This window comes from Bombina bombina, chromosome 6 (assembly GCF_027579735.1).
Source record: "Bombina bombina isolate aBomBom1 chromosome 6, aBomBom1.pri, whole genome shotgun sequence".
Lineage (NCBI taxonomy): Eukaryota > Metazoa > Chordata > Amphibia > Anura > Bombinatoridae > Bombina > Bombina bombina.
Window position 1 is genome coordinate 282,931,431 of NC_069504.1, and position 24,546 is coordinate 282,955,976.

The 24,546-nt window shown below is 37.4% G+C and overlaps 1 protein-coding gene across 1 annotated transcript in view; it reads left to right on the plus strand.

Annotated features, from left to right (window-relative positions):
- FGD6 (FYVE, RhoGEF and PH domain containing 6) overlaps positions 1–24,546 on the plus strand; it is a 269,170-nt gene that overhangs the window by 101,121 nt on the left and 143,503 nt on the right. Inside the window, exons 4-5 of the mRNA XM_053716891.1 lie at positions 6,285–6,352; positions 6,442–6,472. Coding sequence (XP_053572866.1) covers positions 6,285–6,352; positions 6,442–6,472 — 99 coding nt within the window. The remainder of the gene's footprint in view (positions 1–6,284; positions 6,353–6,441; positions 6,473–24,546) is intronic.

Genomic DNA, 24,546 nt, shown 5'->3' on the forward strand with positions numbered 1-24,546 from the left:
TAAGTCCCAGAGAGATGACAGATGCTTTCTATAGAAAGTAAGGAAGCTCTCTGTGATACATTTCCCAGGGTAGAGAGAAGGTAACTAGAAACACCTGGGGCTGATATAAAGGCTCAGTTTGCATCAATTACAAATAAAAATGAAATGTTTCACTACAATTTAACTTGCTTTTGCCTATAGTTTAGTATATATTACCTTTCTGTCTGTGTATTGTGAATTTTGAGCAAACTTCACCTGCATACAGCTGGCGAGAATACAGCATTTCACAAGACTTGTGAGAGAGATTCAGACATACCCTGGGAACTCCTCTGTCCCTCCCACTTTCTGAATCTGTGCTTTATTTTAAAATTGAGGAAATACAAAATGCAATGTAAGTTGTAAAAGGTACTCACGGCAATATACAAAGTATGATCCTAATTCGTTAAAGTTACACAGAAACTTTCAAAACATAATCAGAATTTGTAAAATCACTGCTGAATCTAAATCTATTAAAATATAAATAGTACAAAACTTTAAATGTAATAATACTGAATTGATCCAATCTGAAGTGTAAAGTAATATAAAATACACAGCACAAAGTGTAAGTGTAGCAAACTATCATATCACGCAGTGCTATATTGCACTGGGCTTGTCTCTCCTTCACATACAGAAATGAGAGAGATCTTGCCGTGCTGGAGATTTTCGCCCTTTTTCTTTGAGCTTTCAGTGAGTTAAATCCCCATGAAATCTGTACTATAATTTCTCTCCAAGCTGGAGAATCTTTGATCATCAGTCACTTAGACAGTAAATATAATTTCATACCAACATAGCTTCAGCTTCCATAAATTTCATTTATTTTAATTCACCAGCTTGGAAATAGCAGTCCAGATGTAGAGCCTACTAAGGCAAGTCACAATGATGGCGCACAATTTTCTTTGTTTTTTTTCATAGCTTTGTTATCCTCAATGAAAAAGCAGGGATTACAGAGACATGTTCCTGATTTCTGAACAAATGTGTTAATTAAAAATGTCAAAATTGAATGAGAGCAAACTCCTGATTCCTTTAAATATACTTCCATACTTTCATATTTGAGTAGCAGAAAGTCATGTCCAGTACCTTTTTGATTTGTGTTATTACTGTGTGTGGCCCTCACCCAATGTGCCCAGAGTACTGAATTGGGCAGCATTCTGGAAAGCAGCTACCATTTCCTTTTCCACTACAATGGGGCAGCAGCAAAATTTGTAAGGAAAATGCTCTTTTATATCACAATAAATGTATTTTTTTTTTCTTTTGTGTCTTGGCTCACATTCATAGACAATACTTACTGGTTCAATTCCCTTGCATAGTCATCCTATTCCGAACAGCAAGCAAGGTCTGAGAGACATGCTGAAAGCAAATGTATAATATTTTTTTAATTATTTTTGTTATTGTAATTACAGTAAATACATCTAGATTGTGAGCAGGACCATCCCCCTCTTGCAATATATTTTTTTATGATTTTGGATATGTGGATTGTAACACCATGTGATAATAATTAAAAAATTATATAATTTATTTGGGGGAAAAAGAAACTGCCCCCTACACTCCAATCTCCTGTCTGAGCAGAGAGCATGTCTGTCAAACAAGCATACGTGGGTAAGCACCATGAATGCTGTTTTTTAAAGGAATGTGAAACCCAAACATTTTCTTTTGTGATTCAGACAAATGACATTTAAAAAAAAATAAAAAATCCAAGTTACTTCCAGTGTTAAATTTGCTTCGTTCTCATGGTATTCTTTGTTGAATAGATACCTAGATAGGTAGTGTGTACATATCTGGAGCACTGCATGACAGGAAATAGTACTGCCATCTAGTGTTCTTGTAAGTGGATAACATTCTTGCAAAACTGCTGCCATAAAGAATGGCAAACACGTCTACGCTCCTGAGTTTACCTACCTGCTAATGAAGGATAACAAAAAACAAAGACAATTTGATAATAGAAGGGTATTAGGAAGTTGTTTAGAATTGCAGAAAGGTATTATTGACAATTGGAGAAATATGTTTTAGTCTGTGCTTCATAATACAATGCAATTCAATCCTGTCTGAAACATTCTATTGCTTTTCTGTATATTTATTTTATTTTTTTATAAAATGTTACACCTTAAACTTAAGTAAGTCATATAAATAAGGCTATAATGAATTTATTTTAAACCATTTACCTTGCAAAGTAAACCTGTTATTTTACCCATATCCACCTGCACTGACAACCACTAACATCAAACAATAAATACATATACATTACTTGCTGTGATTCCAACTCCAGATTTTTTTTATTTTAGTTTAATTATAGCTTGGGTGTCCCAAAATCCATTCCTCAAGATATATTAACAGTGCTTGTTTTATCTGACATTCGGCTAAATTACAGATGTTGCACAATGGCCAGTAACGCATATTACGAGTCGTGTCGGTATAGCTTTACCGCAAGCATTTTAGCCTACAACACAACGTCCATACTGCACTAAAAAAATTACGTTTTTGTGTGGGATTTTCATAGCGCTGGTATTACAGGTTGTGCGTTCAGGCTAAAATGCTTGCATTACAGCCTATACCAACACGATCCATACCGCCATCTGGGAGCAGTAGTGTAACAAAAATGTTTTACAAAACTCATATCTAAAATGTTACAAAGTACACCAACACCCATAAACTACCTATTAACCCTTAAACCACCATGCTCCCGCATCACAAACACTATTGAAAACGTATTAACCCCTAAGCTGCTGCCCACCTACATCGCGACTATTAAATACATTTATTAACCCCTAATCTGCCACTCACCCACATCGCCAACACTATTTAAATATATTAACCCCTAAACCACGAATCCCGACATTGCTGACACTAATAAAAGTTATTAACTCCTAATCTGCCGCTCCCCGACATCACCAACATCTAAATAAACATATTAACCCCTAAACTGCCGCCCCCCCCACATCGCCAACACTATAATAAAGTATTAACCTCTAAACCTCCAGCCCCCACATCGTAACTACTAAACTAAACCTATTAACCCCTAGACCGCCGTCCCTCCCACATCGCAAAACACTAAATTAAACTATTAACCCCTAAACCTAACATCCCGTAACTTTAAATTAAATTTACAATATAACTATCTTTAAATAAAAAAAAAACTTACCTGTGAAATAAAAATAAACCTAACATTAAACTATACATTAAACTAACATCATTAAAATTTGTAATTTAGGTTTTTAATTGGTAGCATTTTTTGTAATAATGTTCGTTTAATGTTAGGTTTATTTTTATTTTACAGGTAAGTTTTTATTTATTTTAAGAGTTATATTGTAATTTTAATTTAAAGTTAGGGGGTGTTAGGTTTAGGGGTTAATAGTTTAATTTAGTAATTTGCAATGTGGGGGGGCTGGCAGTTTAGGGGTTAATAGGTTTATTTAGTAGCGGTGATATGGGAGGCCGGAGGTTTAGGGGTTAATTATATTTAGTGTTGGGGAGCGGCGGACTAGGGGTTTATAGCTTTTATTAGTGAAGGCGATGTCGGGGAGTGGCGGATTAGGGGCTAATAACTTTATTTAGGTGTTTGCAATGTGGGGAGCGGCGGATTAGGGGGTTAATAACTTTATTTAGGTGTCGGGGGTGGTGGATTAAGGGTGTTTAGACTTGGGGTTTATGTTAGGCTGCTAGGTATAAACGTAACTTTTTTTCCCCCATAGACATCAATAGGGCTGCGTTTCAGAGATTTTTAATTCCGAACAGGTGCTAGTTTTTTTTCTAACACTCTCTCTCCATTGATGTCTATGGGGAAATCGTGCACGAGCACGTCAAATCAGCCCTTGGATTTTGTGCGGTATGGATCTTAACACCACCATATTGCACGCACAAGGAGGCTTTTCAGTAACTCGTAATGGCAGCGCTATGGAGAGTGAAAGAACGCAACTTTTTTGGCGTTAGTATCGCACCCTGTTTAGCGCAAAACTCGTAATCTAGGTGATAGTTAGACATGTGAGACTTCATTTGGGAACTTTTTTTGAATAAGTGAATAACTCCCAGTGTAACACTACAAACATTATTTATATTTTTTTATTTTTGCACAGAATTCCACAGAATAAAAGCATGTGTGTTAAATCCGTATGCGTTACAAAAGGAAAACAAAGTCTAGCACAGCTGACAGCTGTGTTATGTATGCGATTGACTCAAGTCCAGAAAATCACAAACTCCCTATACTTAACACACCCAGATTTCCCTTTTCCAGCAGTTATCATATTTATGTTCTACTAATCACCCTGAAATTTTAATATGATGGTGATAATATACTGCATGTAACATTATATGTTTTATCACAAGACTGTTGTCATTTTGCCAACAAATATATTCTGAGACAGTGCTAGAAGATATGGCCATAAAAATGCTTATAAATGAAGACATATTTATATATCTATAAACGTGATATAAAATAGGAGACTTTAAACCAGTATTGTCTTATTTTAAGGCAATCCCAGAACAGATATTGTAAATCACAGTTGTATAAATTGCATTTTAATTGTTTATTATCCACCTCTTTTTTCCATTTACAGACTTGCTTCAGAAATAAATAAATCTCAATTAAGTAACCTGAATTGAGCTTCTCTAAAATTAACTGTAACTGTTGCTGATTTAAAGAGACAGTATACACTCATTTTCATATAACTGCATGTAATAGACACTACTATAAAGAATAAGATGCACAGATACTGATATAAAAATCCAGTATAAAACTGTTTTAAAACTTACTTAGAAGCTGTCAGTTTGGCTCTGTTGAAAAGATAGCTGGAAAGCCCACTGCAAGTGGCAAATAAGACACTCCCCCCCCCCCCTCTTTTGCATTTGAAAAGACCCTTTACACAAACAGGAGCAAGCTGGAGAAGGTAGCTGACGGTATTCACATAAAACTTATGGGCTTGGTTAGGAGTCTGAAAATCAGAGCAATGTTTTTTAAAAATAAGCAAAACTATACATTTTTAAAAAAAAAAAAACTTTATGGGCTATATAAATAGATCATCTACAAAACATTTATGCAAAGAAAAAATTAGTGTATAATGTTCCTTTAACAATTTTCAAACTTTAAATAAACAATTCAAAACCTATTTCTATACCCAAAAAATACTCTACCCAGCTCTAAGTTGATTATCCATTCATTCAATTCAGATTTTAGAATAACATTATATAGTGTGGGAAATAGAGAAACCATTCTTATCCCTAAGGATTTTTTAAACATCGTAATTTATTTGGAGTCTACATTACACCTATCCAAACACGGGTTGGGAGTCATATTAACATCTCCTGTTATAGTCAATTTATTCTCCACAAAAGGAGCAATCTTGATCAACCTAAGCCAAAAGTTATTGTCCTGCTTGTTGGGTCCATATACATTACAAATAAGTTATGCCATTGACATCAGCATATTAGTCTGGTACAAATCACTATAAGTAAGGAACCCCAAAGTAGCTCACTGATGAGAATCTGCCAAACATGCAAGGAGTCCTTTCAGGGAATGAGTGGGCAACTGGCCAGTGGTTAAATCTATGCCATTTGTCAATACTCTCTCATTAGCCAAGGCACTTAGTTTATGTGCTGGTAACCATAGTAGATCTTCTAATGTGAAGTAGGCAAAGAGGGGAGGCTTGTTCGATCTCTCTTCATTGAGCAAATTCACATTTAGGCTTCTATGCCAATAAATAGTAAAACCTAACATTTGGGACACCTACTCCCCCCCCCCCATCAAAAATATTCTACAGTTGATTGGTCTATTGGTTCTTATCTTGTTAAAACCTGTTTTAATGCACATATGAGTTTAAATGCATAATGTGACAAGACTAATATTGTAAGTTGAACCATTCTTATTATAGGGGCCGATTTATCAAGGGCTGAATGGCCCCTGATGCTGTTAGGCTTGCCGGAAACAGCAGTTATGAAGCAGCGGTCTTAAGACTGCTGCTCCCTAACTGGTCTGCTGCCTCTGAGGCTATGGTCTGCAATCCACCCAATCCTATATGATCGGGTTGATTGACACCCCCTGCTAGCGGTCGATTGGCCGCAAATCTGCAGGGGGGTGGCATTGCACAAGCAGTTCACTAGATCTGCTTGTGCAATGTTAAATGCCAACAGAGTATGCTGTCAGCATTCAGCGATGTCTGTCGGACATGATACGCTACTGCGTATCATGTCAGACAGACAATGAAAAATCGTCCCAATTGTCTCTATGTTCTAAATGTTATGTAGTTCTCTGCATTTATTTAACATTGTTTCATTTGTAGAACAAAGGATCTGGGCAGAAGACTAAACTGTATCACATTGCCAAGGAGATCATGAGCTCAGAGAAAGCGTAAGTATTGACTTTAAATTGCCTTTTATAAGATCTCTGTTGCTTCTTTTAAAATCACCACTTTAACTAGAATATTTCTTATTCAACAGGTTTGTTGATGCCCTAAAGCTGTTGCACATTGTAAGTACCTGTTTAAATTTCCTAAAAACGTTATTGTGCATATATGACAACAGTAATCAATATGTTTTGTATAAAACAGCCATCATTTTGTAAGGTTTTTGAACATGATAACAAGTTTGCAAATACAAGGAGTTAATCCACAGTTTTAACACTAGATAAAGAAGCAGCTCTTATACTAATACATTATACTTTTAAAGAACATTAAACACCTGTTGTTTTTGTTTATAATTGTGCTTGTTCCATGCTCCCTAGGAGGCCAAAAAGCGAAATCTGTAACCTAAAAATGCTGCAAAACAAGTAGTTAGTTTAGGTAGTTTGCAACATTTTGAAACCCTAGGTTACACAATTTACTATTTGGCCTGTCTGGGGAATGTAGGGCAAAGTATCATTTTACACAAAAGCAAGAGGTGTTTAATGTCCCTTTTAAAGAAATAAATAGGTACCAAAAGTAATATTTTAGGAGACAGACACCAGTTATTGCATATTTCCATTCTGCAAACAGATAGAATTTCAGATATAATTACAGTAGTTTAGTAATATATTGAGGGGACGATTTATGAAAGTGCAAGCGGACATGATACGATTTAGCGTATCATGTCCGCCGCACATCGATAAATGCTAACAGCATACACTGTCGACATTTATCATTGCACAAGCAGTTCACAAGAACTGATTGTGCAATGCCGCCCCCTGCAGATTCACGGCCAATTGGCCACTAGCAGGGGGTGTCTATCAGCCCGATCATATAGAATCGGGAGTATTGATGTCCGTAAGACTCAAAGCAGGCGGACAAGTTATGGAGCAGCAGTCTTTAGACCGCTGCTTCATAACTTCTGTTTCCGGTGAGCCCGAAGGCTCAAGCCATTCGGAGCTTGATAATTCAGCCCCTATTTGTTTAGTGGGATTTGAACTTTTGACTTTATATAATGTATTGACACTATACAGAAAAATAAACCAACTTCATTTTTTTTTTTTAAATAATGATTTTTCTGTGGTGTGTGATGAGGTATTGTTGAGATTTTCTGTGCTTGTATTATTAGGGGAACGCTAATGAAAACTACATTGTTAGTAAGTTGCCTCATATTTTCTTTCCATTAGGTTACCAGTTTAGGTAACCTTTTCCTCCATCTATGGGCTAGATCTTATGCTAACTGCTAAAATTGAGCCACTGTACTATGTAAAACAAAGAGAGGCCGATTTACCAAATGTCTGTTGGACCTGATCGGCCAGTGTGGATCAGGTCCGACAGACATCACTGAATGCGGAGAGCAATACGCTCTCCGTATTCAGCATTGCACCAGCAGCTCACAAGAGCTGCTGGTGCAACGCCGCCCCCTGCAGACTCGCGGCCAATCGGCCGCCAGCAGGGAGATGTCAATCAACCCGATCGGGTTGAATTGTGGCGATCTCTGTCCGACTGCTCAGAGCAGGCGGACAGGATTATGGTTATCAAGCAGCGGTCTCCATCTGGAGCTTGATAAATGGGCCTCATAGTGTCATCTGATTTTACATAGTCTCCCTTTTTAGTGGCAAAATCAGAATAGATCACTATAGTACTGTATGTACTAAATAAGAACTGTTCTTATAGCTGGATGATCAGCCCCTTATACTTTATGCCTTTCATCTTTTATTTCAATTCTGCCATCACATTTTAAGGTGAATCTCTACACAGTTCCTATAGTAAAAAATAAATAAATGAGGATTTAGCTTTTTAAATTGAATTAAGTCATTCTTAATAATGATTATTATGTTGTCCGGCTTATCAATTAGTGTTTTAGAATTAGCTAATGCATTATAAGACGACTTGTTTTATTCAGTTTTTCTTTCTTTTCTTACTGGATGTTTTTTCTCCTGAAAAGCATTGGGTTAAAAGAATTACATTTCAGGTACTGCCACACATTTTGTTATTTCCCCCGCTGGCTCGATAGCTTGTTGTATTGCTCTTATTACGCCAGGGGGAAATCCCGATCTAATGAATGGATAATGCACTTGTAAAGATAGATTTAGCTAGTGAAAAAAGAAAGCAATAGATCAAACTTGCCAGAGAGTCTCTAATTCATTGCTGAAATAAAAATGTCATAATGAACTTCAAAAAAGTGCTATTCTTATATAAGGACATTTTTTGAATGTTGGTGGTATTTTGTGATCATGTTCCAGCTATTATGTGTTACTTTTTTTCTGCTTCACGTATAAGCACACTTTTAGGGCGTGATCCGATATACGGCGCAGGTTTCGGCGCAAGCGTGGAAACCTGCGCTGCCCGTAGTTTCAGCTCTCAACTCGAGCTATACCATATACGGCGCCGTCAGATGCTAAAGTGCCGTAAGTCTGACAAACTAGCGATGTCCAGAAATCTGCGTAAGTACAAATTTCTGGAGTCGCCAGTGACTTACAGCACTTTAGAAACTGCCGGCACCTACAAAAACTGACTAAAGTATTAAATCTCCCGTACTGTCTAACACGCCTCCCAAACATAGCCCGACACGTATACCCCTCTATCCGCTATCCCCCCCCTCACTCTCCTAATAATAAATGCATTAACCCCTAAACTGCCGCTCCCGGACCCCGCCGCACCTAATAAAGTTATTAACCCCTAAACCGCTGCCACCTACACTAACTACCCCCTAATGTGAGCCCCCTTACTCCGCCGCCACCTACATTACCTACCCCCTAATGTGAGCCCCTTACTCCGCCGCCACCTACATTACCTACCCCCTATTGTGATCTCCTTACACCGCCGCCACCTATATTAACTACCCCCTAATGTGAGCCCCTTACTCTGCCACCACCTATATTAACTACCCCCTAATGTGAGCCCCTTACTCCGCCGCCACCTACATTACCTACCCCCTAATGTGATCGCCACCTATATTAACTACCCCCTAATGTGAGCCCCTTACTCTGCCACCACCTATATTAACTACCCCCTAATGTGAACCCCTTACTCCGCCGCCACCTACATTACCTACCCCCTAATGTGATCTACTTACACCGCCGCCACCTACATTACCTACCCCCTAATGTGAGCTCCTACCCCGCCGCCAGCTATATTAAAATTATTAACCCCTAATCTAATCCCCCTGCCCCGCCGCCAGCTATATTAAAATTATTAACCCCTAATTTAATCCCCCTACACCGCCGCCAGCTATATTAAATTAATTAACCCCTAAAATATTCCTACCACTAAACCTAAGTCTAACCCTACAAATAGCCCTGAAAGGGCTTTTTGCGTGGCATTACCCCAAAGTAAACAGCTCTATTGCCAGCCCTTAAAAAAGGGCCTTTTGCGGGCCATTGCCCCAAAGTTATCAGCTCTTTTACCAGCCCTTAAAAGGGCTTTTTTCGGGGCTTTGTCACAAAGTAATCAGCTCTTTTGCCTGTAATCTAAATCCCCCTACACCGCCGCCACCTATAATAAATGTATTACCCCCTAATCTAATCCCCCTACACCGCCGCCACCTATATTAAAATAGATTCGATTTTAAATCTTCAAAAAGCATCCAATTTGGGGCATGGTCCTTTGTAAAAAAAAATTTGGGTTGCCAATCTCCTGCTGGGCATGTGCAGGAGTTCTCAGTATGTACATATGTGCATTTGTGGTTGGCTGAGGGCTGATTCAGTGGTTGTGGAAATAGTTGAGATTTTGAAAAATGTTACTCTTTTGAAGTTCAGACTGAGTGCTGTTACTTTATCTTGTTTTCATGCAGATCTGCTGCTTGGTGCCTCACTTGAATATGTGATGGAGCACCTGGGACTGACTCTGTATGGGTTCGGCCAGTGCTTGACGAATATGTTCAAAAATTAGGAGCCAGTAAGAATATTTAGGAGCCAGGCATATTTTTTAGGAGCCAGACAGTTGTATTTGTATATAGATATATGGAGAATAACCCAAAAAGTTAGGAGCCAGGGGTAAAATTCTAGGAGCCAGTGGCTCCCAGGCTCCTGGGTTTGTGGAGCCCGGGTTTGGAGGGTAATCCCTAAGACTGTATTATTCCTTCATTCAAGATCTCACTTGCAGATGGGTAATTTTATACCGCCCTGCCCAGCTTACTATTGGCTGTATCAGTACGTTTTTGTAGTCCCAGATCTTCCCTTCTGTCTTAGTGCTTCTAGGCTTTTTCAACGGTCATGGGAGCCCCTCTGGGGTTCTAAAGAGTTTCTCTTAGGCATCGACCTGTCCAATGTTGTACTTCAGGGTCCTCTCTGAAGTTAGAGGGGATCTATATTCTGAAGAAGTAGTCCACTGTTAGATTCCAGGTTCATAAGCCAGTTGACATTGGAATTCCTCCATGATGATATTCAGAAGCACTTCTTTGCTTCTGGCTGGCTATCTCAGTTACAGTTTTTTTTTGCATTCATGAAAACTATAAGGTCAACTTATCTACAGTATTTAGCAAGTTGGAAGTTGGCGTTTGTATCCAACTGTGGTTTCTTGCTTCTATCGGGTAGTCAGTTTGCTCTTCTTGACTATCCTGATATCGGAGATTCCTTTCCACTCTGAAGTTGATATCTGCTTAGTTCATCTGGAATTTGATTCCAGTAAGGTACTGGAAGTCTTCTCCTATGGCTTCCGTCATATTGATAAGTTCTGATCCAGTTTAATATTGGTAAAGGGCAGTCTGAGACTTTTCAGAGAGCCTGGTTTACATCCTTCCAAATTTTATGGGTCCAGATTTTCTAATCAATATTTTTTCTTTTCTGGAGTCAAGACCTTGAAAGTGGTTCTTCAGAGTTGTTAGATAATACTTTCGAGGAAAGATCTTTAACTCTGAAGATGTTAAGCTATAATATTCAGCCCTTTTCGCCGGACTCTATGCAAGATTTTCCACAGGGAGTGGAAATGTGTATCTATCCGGGTAAATAGTTCGAGGATATGCATGGTATTCTGTTAGCATCCTCAAATGCTTCCATTCTTTCAGGATGTAGTAGATAAGGTCTTATTGTCAACAATTTTGGCGGTCCATAATTTTGGCCTTTTCCATCCTTATGGCATAGGAGTTCCACATGTACGACTTTTCAGGCATTTATTCAGGTCTTGGTCAATAGGACCTGTAGTTGGCTTGTTTTTTTATTTGTAATTTGATTTAGGGTTACTCAGGGTTTATAAATTACCGCCCTTTGTACATAAACATATTTTAGATCTTCTAGTTCTGTTCTTCATTATTGAAATTTGTAGAATGAGATTTGTAGTAGACCAAGTTGCGAGCTTAGCATATTGGTTGTGTTATCATATTTTTACTAAAATCTCTCAATTTATCAGGTTTTGTCTCAGTGGAGACAGCTTTGGGAAGGAATGTTTCCAGGCGATGATTCATGGTAATTCGATGCCTGTCTTTTATTGTTTTCCCACCATTTTCGTTTGTGGACTCCTTAGCTTGGGTATAGGTTCCCACGAGTAAGAATTTTGTGGACTCTTACCACCTAGAAAGAAAACGCAATTTATGTGTACCTGATAAATTCCTTTCTTTCTTGGTGGTAAGAGTGAACAAACCCGCCCCTTTTGTTTCTTGATTGGCGGCAGTTCTAGTTTGCAGCACTTTACCCTACTATCTTTCTTACTTCTTCCTCCTTTCCTTGACCATGTGTACTACTGGGAGAAAGAGGGGGAAGTAGGAGGGATACTTAAAGCTTTGTTGTGGGGTGTCTTTGCCTCCTGGTGGCCAGGAGTAAGGATTTTGTGGACTCCTACCAAGAAGAAAGAAAGGAATTTATCAGGTTAGCATAAATTATGTTTTACCTGTTTTTTGTTTTTGTTATTTTGGGTTGAGTGGCTTAAGATAGTTAGAACTTGAAGGTGTAAACTTCAAAGCACTTTATCTTCCTCAATGAAATAGGGTGATGGAATTAATAAAGGCGGAACTAATACACCATTGTAATGTAATGTTTTGTGTTGGCCAGGAGTAGGCTAGGGAAGTTTAGGTGGCAACTGGCAAGAACCTTTCAGGTGCATTTATTTGGTCTTGAATTTTAATAAATCTGGCATACTTTTTTTTTATTATTATTTAAAGCTGTAAGAGAGAATTGTATATGGGCGGTACCATCGTCATACACCCTTTAAAAGGGATGTTGTAATGCATTAGTGTTTATATATATATATATATATATATATATATAAATATATTTATATATTATCTATCTATCTTTTTACACACACATTTTTTTTATTTCTTGAGATGTTTAAAAACTGTATTTGACCTGCTTGTGTATGAAATGGTTTTAAAATAGTGCCTTTACCTTTATATTATTATTTTGAAGCTGCCACCTATACTGAAAATATTAATATTGCAGCTATGTAAACAAGTGCCAGCAACAGAAATCAACCACCCGCTGTGGTTGGAGCTGGAGCCCAACTTATTTAAAATAGTGTTCCTGCAGCAGCACAATGACATTTTATCAACTGCTTGTCTGAGTACATTGTTCCTTTAAAGGGACAGTAAACACCATTTTTTTTATTTAACTGCATGTAATAGACACTACTATAAAGAATAATATGCACAGATACTGATCTAAAAATCCAGTATAAAAATATTTAAAAACGTACTTAGAAGCTCACAGATTAACACATTTAAAAGGTTAAATGGAAGACCCACAGCAAATTTGTTCTATAGCAAAAAAGCAGGACCCCCCCCCCTCCTTCCTCTGCATATGAAAAGACTCCTTTCACAAACAGGAGCAAGCTGGAGTAGGTAGCTGACAGTATTCTCCTAAAACTTTGGGGTTTGGTTAGGAGTCTGAAAATCAGTGCAATGTTAAAAATAAGCAAAACTATAAATAAAAAAAAAAAGCTGTATGGGCTAAATAAATGGATCATCTACAAAACATTTATTCAAAGAAAAATCTAATGTATAATGTCCCGTTTAAAGGCTAAACATCACATTTGTGATTACAAATCATCATCTCTATTGATCTTAGAAATAAATAGGTGTTGTTTGAAGTAAGCACTTTCCTTATCCTTTCACACATTTTAAAATGTAAGTTATAGTTTTTATATTGCATCATTTATATGTACTTGCAAAATATGTTCATTAAACACCCTGCTCTATAATATGCATTAAATCTGGGGGGAAAAGTGTAATTTATTTTGCTTTAAAATAAATATTTTATTTCAAATAGGGAATCACAGCGTACGGATAGCCATCCTTGTCTATGCATTATGTACAAAGTAGGTAGCCGTGTGATTTCAAGCAATGTATTCTTAACGGAAACAAGCACTAATGAAAGGCCAGCCGTGCACCTTTCCTGTTTGTCAGGAAACTATGAAAATGTTATCTCCCCCACTGAACCCACTCACTAAACTAAACATTTTTAATGCACATTTAATATTACAACTAAACAATTCATACACTAGTACTTTTAATAATATTTGTAGGCACTTTTCTCAATAAGAATGTGTTACTCAATTCAAACCACTTAAAAAAAAAAAAAGATTTAAACCCCCCCAACAAAACAATGTTTTCTCTAGTCTGTGTTATAGATGCCAAGTTTTTTTAGTGTGGAGGAGTAAACGAGTTCAGGCATGCAAATGAGCTAGTAAGCTTTTTCCTTTGTGCAGAGTTCTAAATCCTGCCACAAAGACTTGGATTTTCCCTGTATTTGTTTTCTGTTGCTGTTAAAGACACATGATCACCACAATGTCTGCAGGAAAAGAGGCCTGGATTCCAATCAGCTTGAATTTGCACATTAAAACATTAGTGTTGTGTGTGTGTGTGTGTTTTCAGTTTCAAAACAATTACAATCAATAAGAAAAGTCACAAATTAGATTAGATAAGTACAAAATGTAGTTAAACCAAAAAAATAACTAACAGGGGTTTCAAATGAGTCCTCAAAAGGTTTCTTACAGACATTTGTGAACACAGAAACTTTGCTGCCAAAGCAAAAGTAATGACTATTAATTTGGTGATCACTACCTAATGCGTATTGACTCCATTGCAATTATCAATGAACATTTAGATAATCATACTTAAAGGGATACTAAATCTAACATTTTTCTTTAGTGATTCAGATAATACTCCTATTATCAGTTTTTCTTCGTTCTCTTGCTATCTTTATTTAAAAGCTGGAACGTAAAGCTTAGGAGCCAGTCCATTTTTGGTTCAGAACCTGGGTTATGCTTGCTTATTGGTTGGCTGAATGTAGTCACCAATAAGCAAGGGCTATCCAGAGTGCTGGACCTAAAATGGGCACAATTTGTCACAGTATAGCCACTCCAGCTAAGCCGGTGACTTAATTCAGTGGGTGAAAGGGTTAACAAACCCTATCTAGTCTGTTCTAAATCTAGTAAAAATGCCCCAAACTCCCCTTTAATGCTACCCACACTAAACTATCTCTAAGCTGCCACCATTTAAGATTTATTAAATAGAAAATCTTAAGGAAAACCCAGACTAACAAATTAAAATTCCAAAACATATTTTAGCAAATATTAAGCTAAAGAAAACAGTATTAATATTACCAGTCTCTTTCAGTAACCTTGTTTAAAAATTAGACAGAGGCAAAACTTAATAAAGGAACATTTATTATGAGCAAAAAAGTCACAGTGCATTGATATAATAAAAAAAAAATTGACAAACAATACACACACAAGCAGACCGTTTTTTAAAATTAAAATGGAGAAAAGCAGAACCTAATAACTTTACCTGAAGAATATAGTTTCTGCTTCCAGGGAAATGTAAATTAGAAAATGGTCAGACACTCCGTTATGAACAGCTCCCCATGTAGAATGACAAACTTATATTGTTAGAATCAAAGTTATATACCCTTTTCTCTGATATCAGATTTCTTGACCAAACCTTCAAGAGGGGCCAGGAAAATCCCACCTCTCTCTTTTACGACATGTCCTAAAGCTCTGAATCATTGGCTGAAATTATAGAACACCTTATAACTTCTGTTATGTATATCTAGTTCATATACGCAGATAGGTAATTTCACTTTGATGTCATGAACATTATTTTTAACCAAATATGACATGTCCAGCAGAAGAGGTGTCTGAAAGGCCTAATATTCATAAAATATTTGAATTTGAGGGCACTGGTTTTTATCATATCTCTACTGAGATCTCTGCATCATAAAAAAACACTCTCTGTGTTAAGTTGTGGCAATAAACTGTCTTTAGGCAATAAAGTTTCTCCAGTGAGGCTTCCAGCTATTTATAACGGGGCTTTGACTTTCTAAGAAAAAAACAAAACACAGGGACACATTTCTTCTGAAAAAAAATAAAAAATTATTTAGCACACAAGCTAAAAAGTTAACCCCTTACAACTAAAATCATGAGGCCTTCATGAAAAGTATAATTATTAAAAGGACATAAAATCACTGTGTAAAATGCAGCAGGGGTAGACTTCTGATGTCTTAAGTCCTTCCATTTCTCACGGTACTTTGGAAATTATAAGGAAATAGAGCAAAATAAATAATGTATATTCTAGAGTATTTAAACTAGACATATATTATATTATTATTGGGTAATTGTAGAGCGCCAACAGATTCCTGCAGCATTATAAACATAGGCGGTATACAAGGTAACATTTATAGGGGGTTAAATGGGTAGAAGTCCCTGCCGAGAGTTGCACTGTTGTAATTGGCTCTTATGCGGGTGATCTACAAACAGCTGGGCTCATAGGCTTGCATACTAAGGAGTTTGAGGGGATAGCAGTGGAGTAAGGAAAGGTTAGTGTAGCTTGTATGCATCCCTGAATAGTACAGTTTTTACGGAGCGCTTGAAGCTTTCAAAACTAGGGGAGAGTCTTGTGGAGCAAGGCAGAGAGTTCCACAAGATGGGAGCTAGTCTGGAGAAGTCTTGTAAACGGGAATGTGAGGAGGGAACAAGAGAGGAGGAGAGGAGGAGATCGTGGGCAGAGCGAAGGGGTCGGGAGAGAGAGTATCTGGAGACAAGGTCTGAGATGTAGGGGGGGAACAGTGCAGTTGAGGGCTTTGTATGTCAGAGTGAGAATTTTATGTTTAAGCCTGGAGGCAAGAAGAAGCCAGTGAAGGGATTGGCAGAGAGGTGCAGCAGATGAAGAGCGACGTGTAAGGAAGATGAGCCTGGCAGAGGCATTCATTATGGATTGTAAAGGAGCTAGGCAGCAGCTAGGATGAGAGAGTGGCTTAGAATCTTAGTTGTGTCTTGTGAAAGGAAATGTCTAATTTTAGAGATGTTTTTAAGGTGGAAGCGGCAGGAGGAGTGAAAAAAAGATCTGAGTCAAGTGTGACTCCAAGACATCGAACATGTGGGGTAGGGGTAATGATGGAGTTATCGACAGTTATAGAGAAGATGGGGGTGAAGATTTTTGAAGAAGGGGGGAAAATAAGAAGCCCAGTTTTGGAGAGATTTAGCTTAAGGTGAGATGACATCCAAGATAAGATATGTGAGAAGAGAAGGGAACCAAGGACAGATCCTTGCGGTACCCCAACAGAAAGTGGTAATAGGGCAGAGGATGCCCCAGAGAAGGCTACACTAAAGGTACGGTAAGACAGATAGGAAGAGAACCACAAGAGAGCTGTGTCGCAAATGCTGAAGGATTGGAGGGTTTGGAGCAAAAGAGGGTGGTCGACAGTATCAAAGGCTGCAGACAGATCAAGGAGGATAAGTATAGAGAAGTGGCCTTTGATACTTTCGACCACCCTCTTTTGCTCCGAACCCTACAATCCTTCGGCATTTGCGACACAGCTCTCTCGTGATCGACAGTATCAAAGGCTGCAGACAGATCAAGGAGGATAAGCAGATAGAAGTGGCGTTTGGATTTTGCTGTAAGTAGGTCATTGGTAACCTTAACAATTGCTGTCTCAGTGGAGTGGTGGGGGTGAAATTCAGATTGCGGTGGGTCAAGGAGGGAGTTTAGTGTAAGGAAATGGGATAGACGTACATATACTAGCTTTTCGAGAAGCTTTGAGGCAGTAGGGAGTAGGGACATAGGGCAGTAGTTGGATGGGGAGGTTGGGTCGAGAGAAGGTTTTTTGAGGATAGGTGTGACCAGTGCGTGTTTAAGAGATGAGGGAAATATACCAGTGCTGAGGGAGAGGTTGAAGATGTGTGTGAGTATAGGGGTAAGGGTAGAAGAGAGGGCGGGGAGTAGCTGTGAGGGAATGGGGTTGAGGGGACAGGTAGTGAGGTGAGAGGATAGTATAAGGGCAGAAACGTCCTCCTCTGTAACAGGGGCAAAAGAGATAAATTTATGGCTATGTGGGTTTTGGATGATAGTGAGGTTTTGAGGGGATTTGAGACCGGTAGCATATTGAGAGCTGATTCATTTCTGATGGAGTCTATTTTGTTATTGTATGGGAAATTCAGTTTTGTGTTTATGTCCCTTTAAAGGGACATTTAGTTAAAAAATAAAAATAAATTAGTATCTACATTAATTAACATCTGCATATAAAGGTGTTTGTTTTAAAATCATGAAAACTGTTATTTTGTTAGCAAAATTTGCATTGGTTTGCATTCCTATGACACACCCCTTTGGGAACCTATCCTCTCGGTGAGCCGGCAGCATGTGCTGCCTGCATTTGCAATTGCGTGTGAGAGCAGAGCTTGTCAATCATCCCGGTTGGATCTAACAACTGCTACTTAACTAGCATTAGTGAGTTTTGGGGCTCATAAATGGAAACCATTACATTTTCACCACACATGTTAACAGAATATGTTGAGACTAGTAATTTTATAAGCTACAATACAAATATAAAGTGGGAGAAACTCCTGATCCAGTGGAAGAAATAGTACTAGGATCCTGACTATCCTGTTGTGATAATGCAACATAGTTGGTCTCATTCCACCTCCTCCCACAGTTTCCTTTTTTTTCTCTTCAAAATAACCTGTACTGAAAGTTTCTATACTTAAATCTAGGCATTTGAATAACGTATGTAAACACAGCCAGCAGAATAAATTACACTCTCAGTGGGGTACAGGATAGTTAAAAATAAAAATGTTAATTTTCAATTGCTCTCTCTAAGTATTGAACTTAGGTTTACAGACAAATATATGATAAGGAAGCATATATGTGTGTGTACACTAAGTGATAACATAATGAGGGTCTGATATTACCTGCAAGCATTGTAATAGGCTGTGGTTTAAAAGCACAAAATCAGCTAATTCATGTACTCAAATAAACTTGAAAATACAATATGTTATACATTTTATATTCTGCGGCTGGTATAACAAGTCATTGCAAATACATTAATTGAAAAACTATTTTACAGTGTACTGTTTCTTTAAAGAAAGAACGTTGATGTTGATAGTGTATGTTACCTGTGTCTGATATATTCAGTACATTTATTTTGCAGCTACTCTAGTAATGTAGAGGATAAAAGTATATTTTTACTACGCTAAATTTGACATATGGAGAATTTGACACATGCTTTCATGTCTTTTAAAGTTTACTTAGCATCACAGACACGTACACAAAATGTGTTTTTTAGTCTGTGGAGTGGGAATGGGGAAGTAAAGCAATATTCATGCTGCAGAACAAGGATAGTTTGCAGACATGGCTAACTTATGCAAAATAATATTTGCTCTGATTAAAACATTGGCTTTACAATGCATGATAGAAAATGCTAGCTTTTATGGACATGATGTTCCATCTGTAGAATGACCCATTGTGTTTGTCATCAGTAGTTTGAAGGGTATGAACAATTTTAAATACAAAACTGCAAGCCAAAATGAGGCTGTGTAATTTGTGATTGATGAGAAACAGCAGTTAAAGTATGGGAATACTGAATATGTATGATACAAACAAATGCGCTTTTCTAATTGTTATAGCAATTAAAATCGGAAAGATTATATATAAGAATACCACAACAGTCAATGGTCTTACTACAGCTCAGTTATAGCACAGTCTGGCTAAGGAGGGTGTATGTGTATATATATATATATATATATATATATATATATATATATATATATATATATATATATATATATATTGCAAATGTTTATTTTGCTTTTATAAAGTTCCTCCTGATGTATTTCAGTAGCAGCTATATCTGGAAATTCCACTATCATCAATGGAAAGAGTTTGTAGGGGTGCGGAGTAAGGGTCCCAGATTGCAGCGCTCATAGAAGGGAGGGAACATAAACAGAAAACAATTTATGGTGCAGTATGAATATACTAGTATACAGTGTAGCACAAATAGTTAGAATAATGCTCACATTTCTTTTTTACCTCAAACATATGAGGTATGTTGAGAGCGTTGAGGGGAATTAACCCCTATCTGTGTTAAAGATGATAATCCCTTGGTGGCCTGATGGAGTATGGTCCTTCCTTCTTATGGTGTCTTTAAGATGTGATATTCTTCTCCTCTGTGGAGTATGGTATTTTCTTGAGCTTGTTCCTTATTCAAATCTTAATCCCACTTTAATTTACATTCAAATCCTTCAGTAATATAATTATTACCCCAGTTATGCTGTTGTAGTAAGTCTGCGGCAAATCTGTCAAATCTGGGACCCTTATTCCTCATATATATATATATATATATATATATATATATATATATATATATATATATATATATATATATATATATTTTTTTTTTTTTAAGATACTCTTTATTGATGTTTAATAGGCAATACAAAACAAACACAATGATATGTTACAAAATCATATATGGGTATTCAATCATACTCAAACTGTTGAATAATCTTATGACATTGTATAAGCATAACCAACATATTGAGACTTTCCACTATTTAAAACATTTTTTTTAGATAAAATATCTAGAATCATCACAAAATTAATATAAATGAACTTTTTTTTTTTAATTAAAGTTGCCTCCTCATACTTAGCAAGACCTCTCTTGGACCTTATGGATATTAAAGTTAACAAAAGGAGGCAAATAAAAATAAACTGTTGCACAGTGGATTGCTCTTGGGTCCACCACACTATTTGGCGGTTGTGAAAACAATTATAACTGAATAGATTCATAAACATATAACAGTTTAACTAAATGAATTAGTCATAAGGAGCTGCTAACATGTATTCAAGCTGATACAACTATAACAAAGTATATGGAGCTAACTGGTGGAGGGTAGAGTAACTCATAACTGCTGAAAGATACAGTATACAGGGAGTGCAGAATTATTAGGCAAATTAGTATTTTGACCACATCATCCTCTTTATGCATGTTGTCTTACTCCAAGCTGTATAGGCTCGAAAACCTACTACCAATTAAGCATATTAGGTGATGTGCATCTCTGTAATGAGAAGGGGTGTGGTCTAATGACATCAACACCCTATATCAGGTGTGCATAATTATTAGGCAACTTCCTTTCCTTTGGCAAAATGGGTCAAAAGAAGGACTTGACAGGCTCAGAAAAGTAAAAAATAGTGAGATATCTTGCAGAGGGATGCAGCACTCTTAAAATTGCAAAGCTTCTGAAGCGTGATCATCGAACAATCAAGCGTTTCATTCAAAATAGTCAACAGGGTCGCAAGAAGCGTGTGGAAAAACCAAGGCGCAAAATAACTGCCCATGAACTGAGAAAAGTCAAGCGTGCAGCTGCCAAGATGCCACTTGCCACCAGTTTGGCCATATTTCAGAGCTGCAACATCACTGGAGTGCCCAAAAGCACAAGGTGTGCAATACTCAGAGACATGGCCAAGGTAAGAAAGGCTGAAAGACGACCACCACTGAACAAGACACACAAGCTGAAACGTCAAGACTGGGCCAAGAAATATCTCAAGACTGATTTTTCTAAGGTTTTATGGACTGATGAAATGAGAGTGAGTCTTGATGGGCCAGATGGATGGGCCCGTGGCTGGATTGGTAAAGGGCAGAGAGCTCCAGTCCGACTCAGACACCAGCAAGGTGGAGGTGGAGTACTGGTTTGGGCTGGTATCATCAAAGATGAGCTTGTGGGGCCTTTTTGGGTTGAGGATGGAGTCAAGCTCAACTCCCAGTCCTACTGCCAGTTTCTGGAAGACACCTTCTTCAAGCAGTGGTACAGGAAGGAGTCTGCATCCTTCAAGAAAAACAGGATTTTCATGCAGGACAATGCTCCATCACATGCGTCCAAGTACTCCACAGCGTGGCTGGCAAGAAAGGGTATAAAAGAAGAAAATCTAATGACATGGCCTCCTTGTTCACCTGATCTGAACCCCATTGAGAACCTGTGGTCCATCATCAAATGTGAGATTTACAAGGAGGGAAAACAGTACACCTCTCTGAACAGTGTCTGGGAGGCTGTGGTTGCTGCTGCATGCAATGTTGATGGTGAACAGATCAAAACACTGACAGAATCCATGGATGGCAGGCTTTTGAGTGTCCTTGCAAAGAAAGGTGGCTATATTGGTCACTGATTTGTTTTTGTTTTGTTTTTGAATGTCAGAAATGTATATTTGTGAATGTTGAGATGTTATATTGGTTTCACTGGTAAAAATAAATAATTGAAATGGGTATATATTTGTTTTTTGTTAAGTTGCCTAATAATTATGCACAGTAATAGTCACCTGCACACACAGATATCCCCCTAAAATAGCTATAACTAAAAACAAACTAAAAACTACTTCCAAAACTATTCAGCTTTGATATTAATGAGTTTTTTTGGGTTCATTGAGAACATGGTTGTTGTTCAATAATAAAATTAATCCTCAAAAATACAACTTGCCTAATAATTCTGCACTCCCTGTAAGAGCAGATCATTAAGTCATCTAAAAAGTATACATTCAGTTTGTCTAATGATAAAGGTATCCAGTGCAGAGTCCACTGTCAAACGGGAATATTATAATGAAGACAATTAACTGGAGCAATTCACAAGCTCTCTAAATGGTCTAAGCTTTTATAACAATGCCCAAATTAGGGCCCAAAATATAATAAGTATACGCAATAAAAAGGAAAAAACAATGCATCTCTACAAGATCATATTGTAAAATGTAATAAATAAGCCATGCTCTTAATTTAAAAATGTGACAAATGGATACCTATATTTATATTATCTAAATATAACTTCCACACTTTATTTCAAGACCCTAAATGAGTAAAATTAACCCATATAGTGATATACCAATATATTGAGATTCTGTATCATGTTTCAAGTTTTGAAATAACAGCTAACAAGGCAGGATATGTTTCACACATGTAGTTGGAGACCATAATGGAGAATAAAATATAAGTGGAATCATGGATAGTCTGCCAAACTTATTCAAGCACTACTACCAGAAAGCAGTAATCAAGGTACCCAAAATGTTATGCCTCTGACTGTATATAGAGAAGAGAGAAAGCTGGAACTTCAGGGTCAATCCGAATTACTCCCTCAGACATACGTTGGTCACCACAAACATTTTATATGCGTTCTGCTCGACAATTATATCTTAGTCCCTTAGCTGGACAGAACGACTTGCCTTATACATCTGTTCCTGCTCCCCAGAGGAAAAATTCTGCAAGACCAATATCTCACTAATGTTGGACAAACTCCACACACTGTTTTGGTAGTCAGGCTGGGGAGGGTTAACAAACAAACATCCCTTAATTTTGCTGCAATCTTCTCGCACTAGGCTGGAGATAAGGGCACAAACAATCGGTGGTTCCAGCTGCAGGCCTTTTTCTTTGCTAGGCAGTATCTCTGTGTTAGCCAGCATCTTTTTCTGATCATTACTATCCCGATATGCTGTTAAACACGGGGACACAATCTTTGCCACAATGTCTCTGTTAATTGGTACTTACAAGAGTGTGTCTGGTTCCCTCGCTCCATCTTGTCTGTTCTTCCCCAGCTCACAGTAAAGAGCAGGCTCATCAGTTTCCTGGCGAATGTTTCCGGGCTCCTGTCCTGAGCTGTATTCATATTGATTATCAAGGTATGGACTGACACAGGGAGGATAATTCCAAGCATACATTGCTCAAGCTTGATGAAATGTTCAAAAGTAGGCCTTCAATGCTTCTCAGTACATGAAGCTTTATATTGGACATATCTCCAAGCTCTCCTCTATTCGTCTTAATTTAGGTTATAAGTAATTGTTGCACATACAGCATAGCAGTTGCTCATACCCCTTCCAATGTTTCAAGGAGGGTTAAAGACCATTCTTTGTGGCGGTTGCCAAAGGCCTCAATGCTCCGGATCGGTTATCTAGTGCAGGATTCAACACAATCTGATGTCTATAGACATCTCTGCAGATTTCAGAAATCTTAATATAAATAGTACATGGCCTAACAAATTGCGGATGATTGGCAAAATATCTACATTCCACACACAGCAAACAATATTGCTACCATTTAAGATGCTCCCCCTAAGGTGGGAAAATATGTTGATGAAGATACAGTCAATGATTGGAGCATATGGAGGTAGGCATGTTCCTCATTTGTTCAACTGCTGTATCGTCCTCTGTAGTGATGCAAGAGCACAAATTTTACTATGAATTGATAGTGAAAGAAAATAATTTGTTTAAAAAAATAATATATATATTTTTTTTTTACACTAGAATCATTAAAGGGACAGTAAAGTAAAAAAAAAAATTTCATGATTTAAATAGGGCATGTAATTTTAAACAACTTTCCAATTTACTTTTATTACCAATTTTGCTTGGTTCTCTTGGTATTTTTAGTTGAAAGCTAAAAATGCAAGTCTGTCAAAAGAACTGAAATAAGGGGGCAGTTTGCAGAGGCATAGATACAAGGTAATTACAGAGGTAAAAAGTATATTAATATAACTGTGTTGGTTATGCAAAATTGGGGAATGGGTAATAAAGGGATTATATACCTTTTTAAACAACAAAAATTCTGGTGTTTACTGTCCCTTTAAAAGAAAATGTCATGCACAAAAACTCATGTTAATAAATATCCTTTGAAGTACGAGAGAGAAAATGCAGCCAGCAGATGTTAAGTGACATAGAAGTGAGGTTATCAGTGGCCTTTAAATGAAAAGCTTCTGCTGTTTGGTTTGCATTTTGTTTCAGGGCAGCCTGTTTGTTAATTCAAACATAAATACAACACACAACTAATTGATAATTCTGCCATATGGGAAAAAAATAGACTTAAAATGTTTACTTTCCTAAGTTCATTCACTTAAAGGGATATTAAACAGGAAATACATGCTAGACATAATGATGTATTCAAAGCAAAGGTTAGCCTTAAAATATCTAGATTTTTTTTTTTTTTACAAT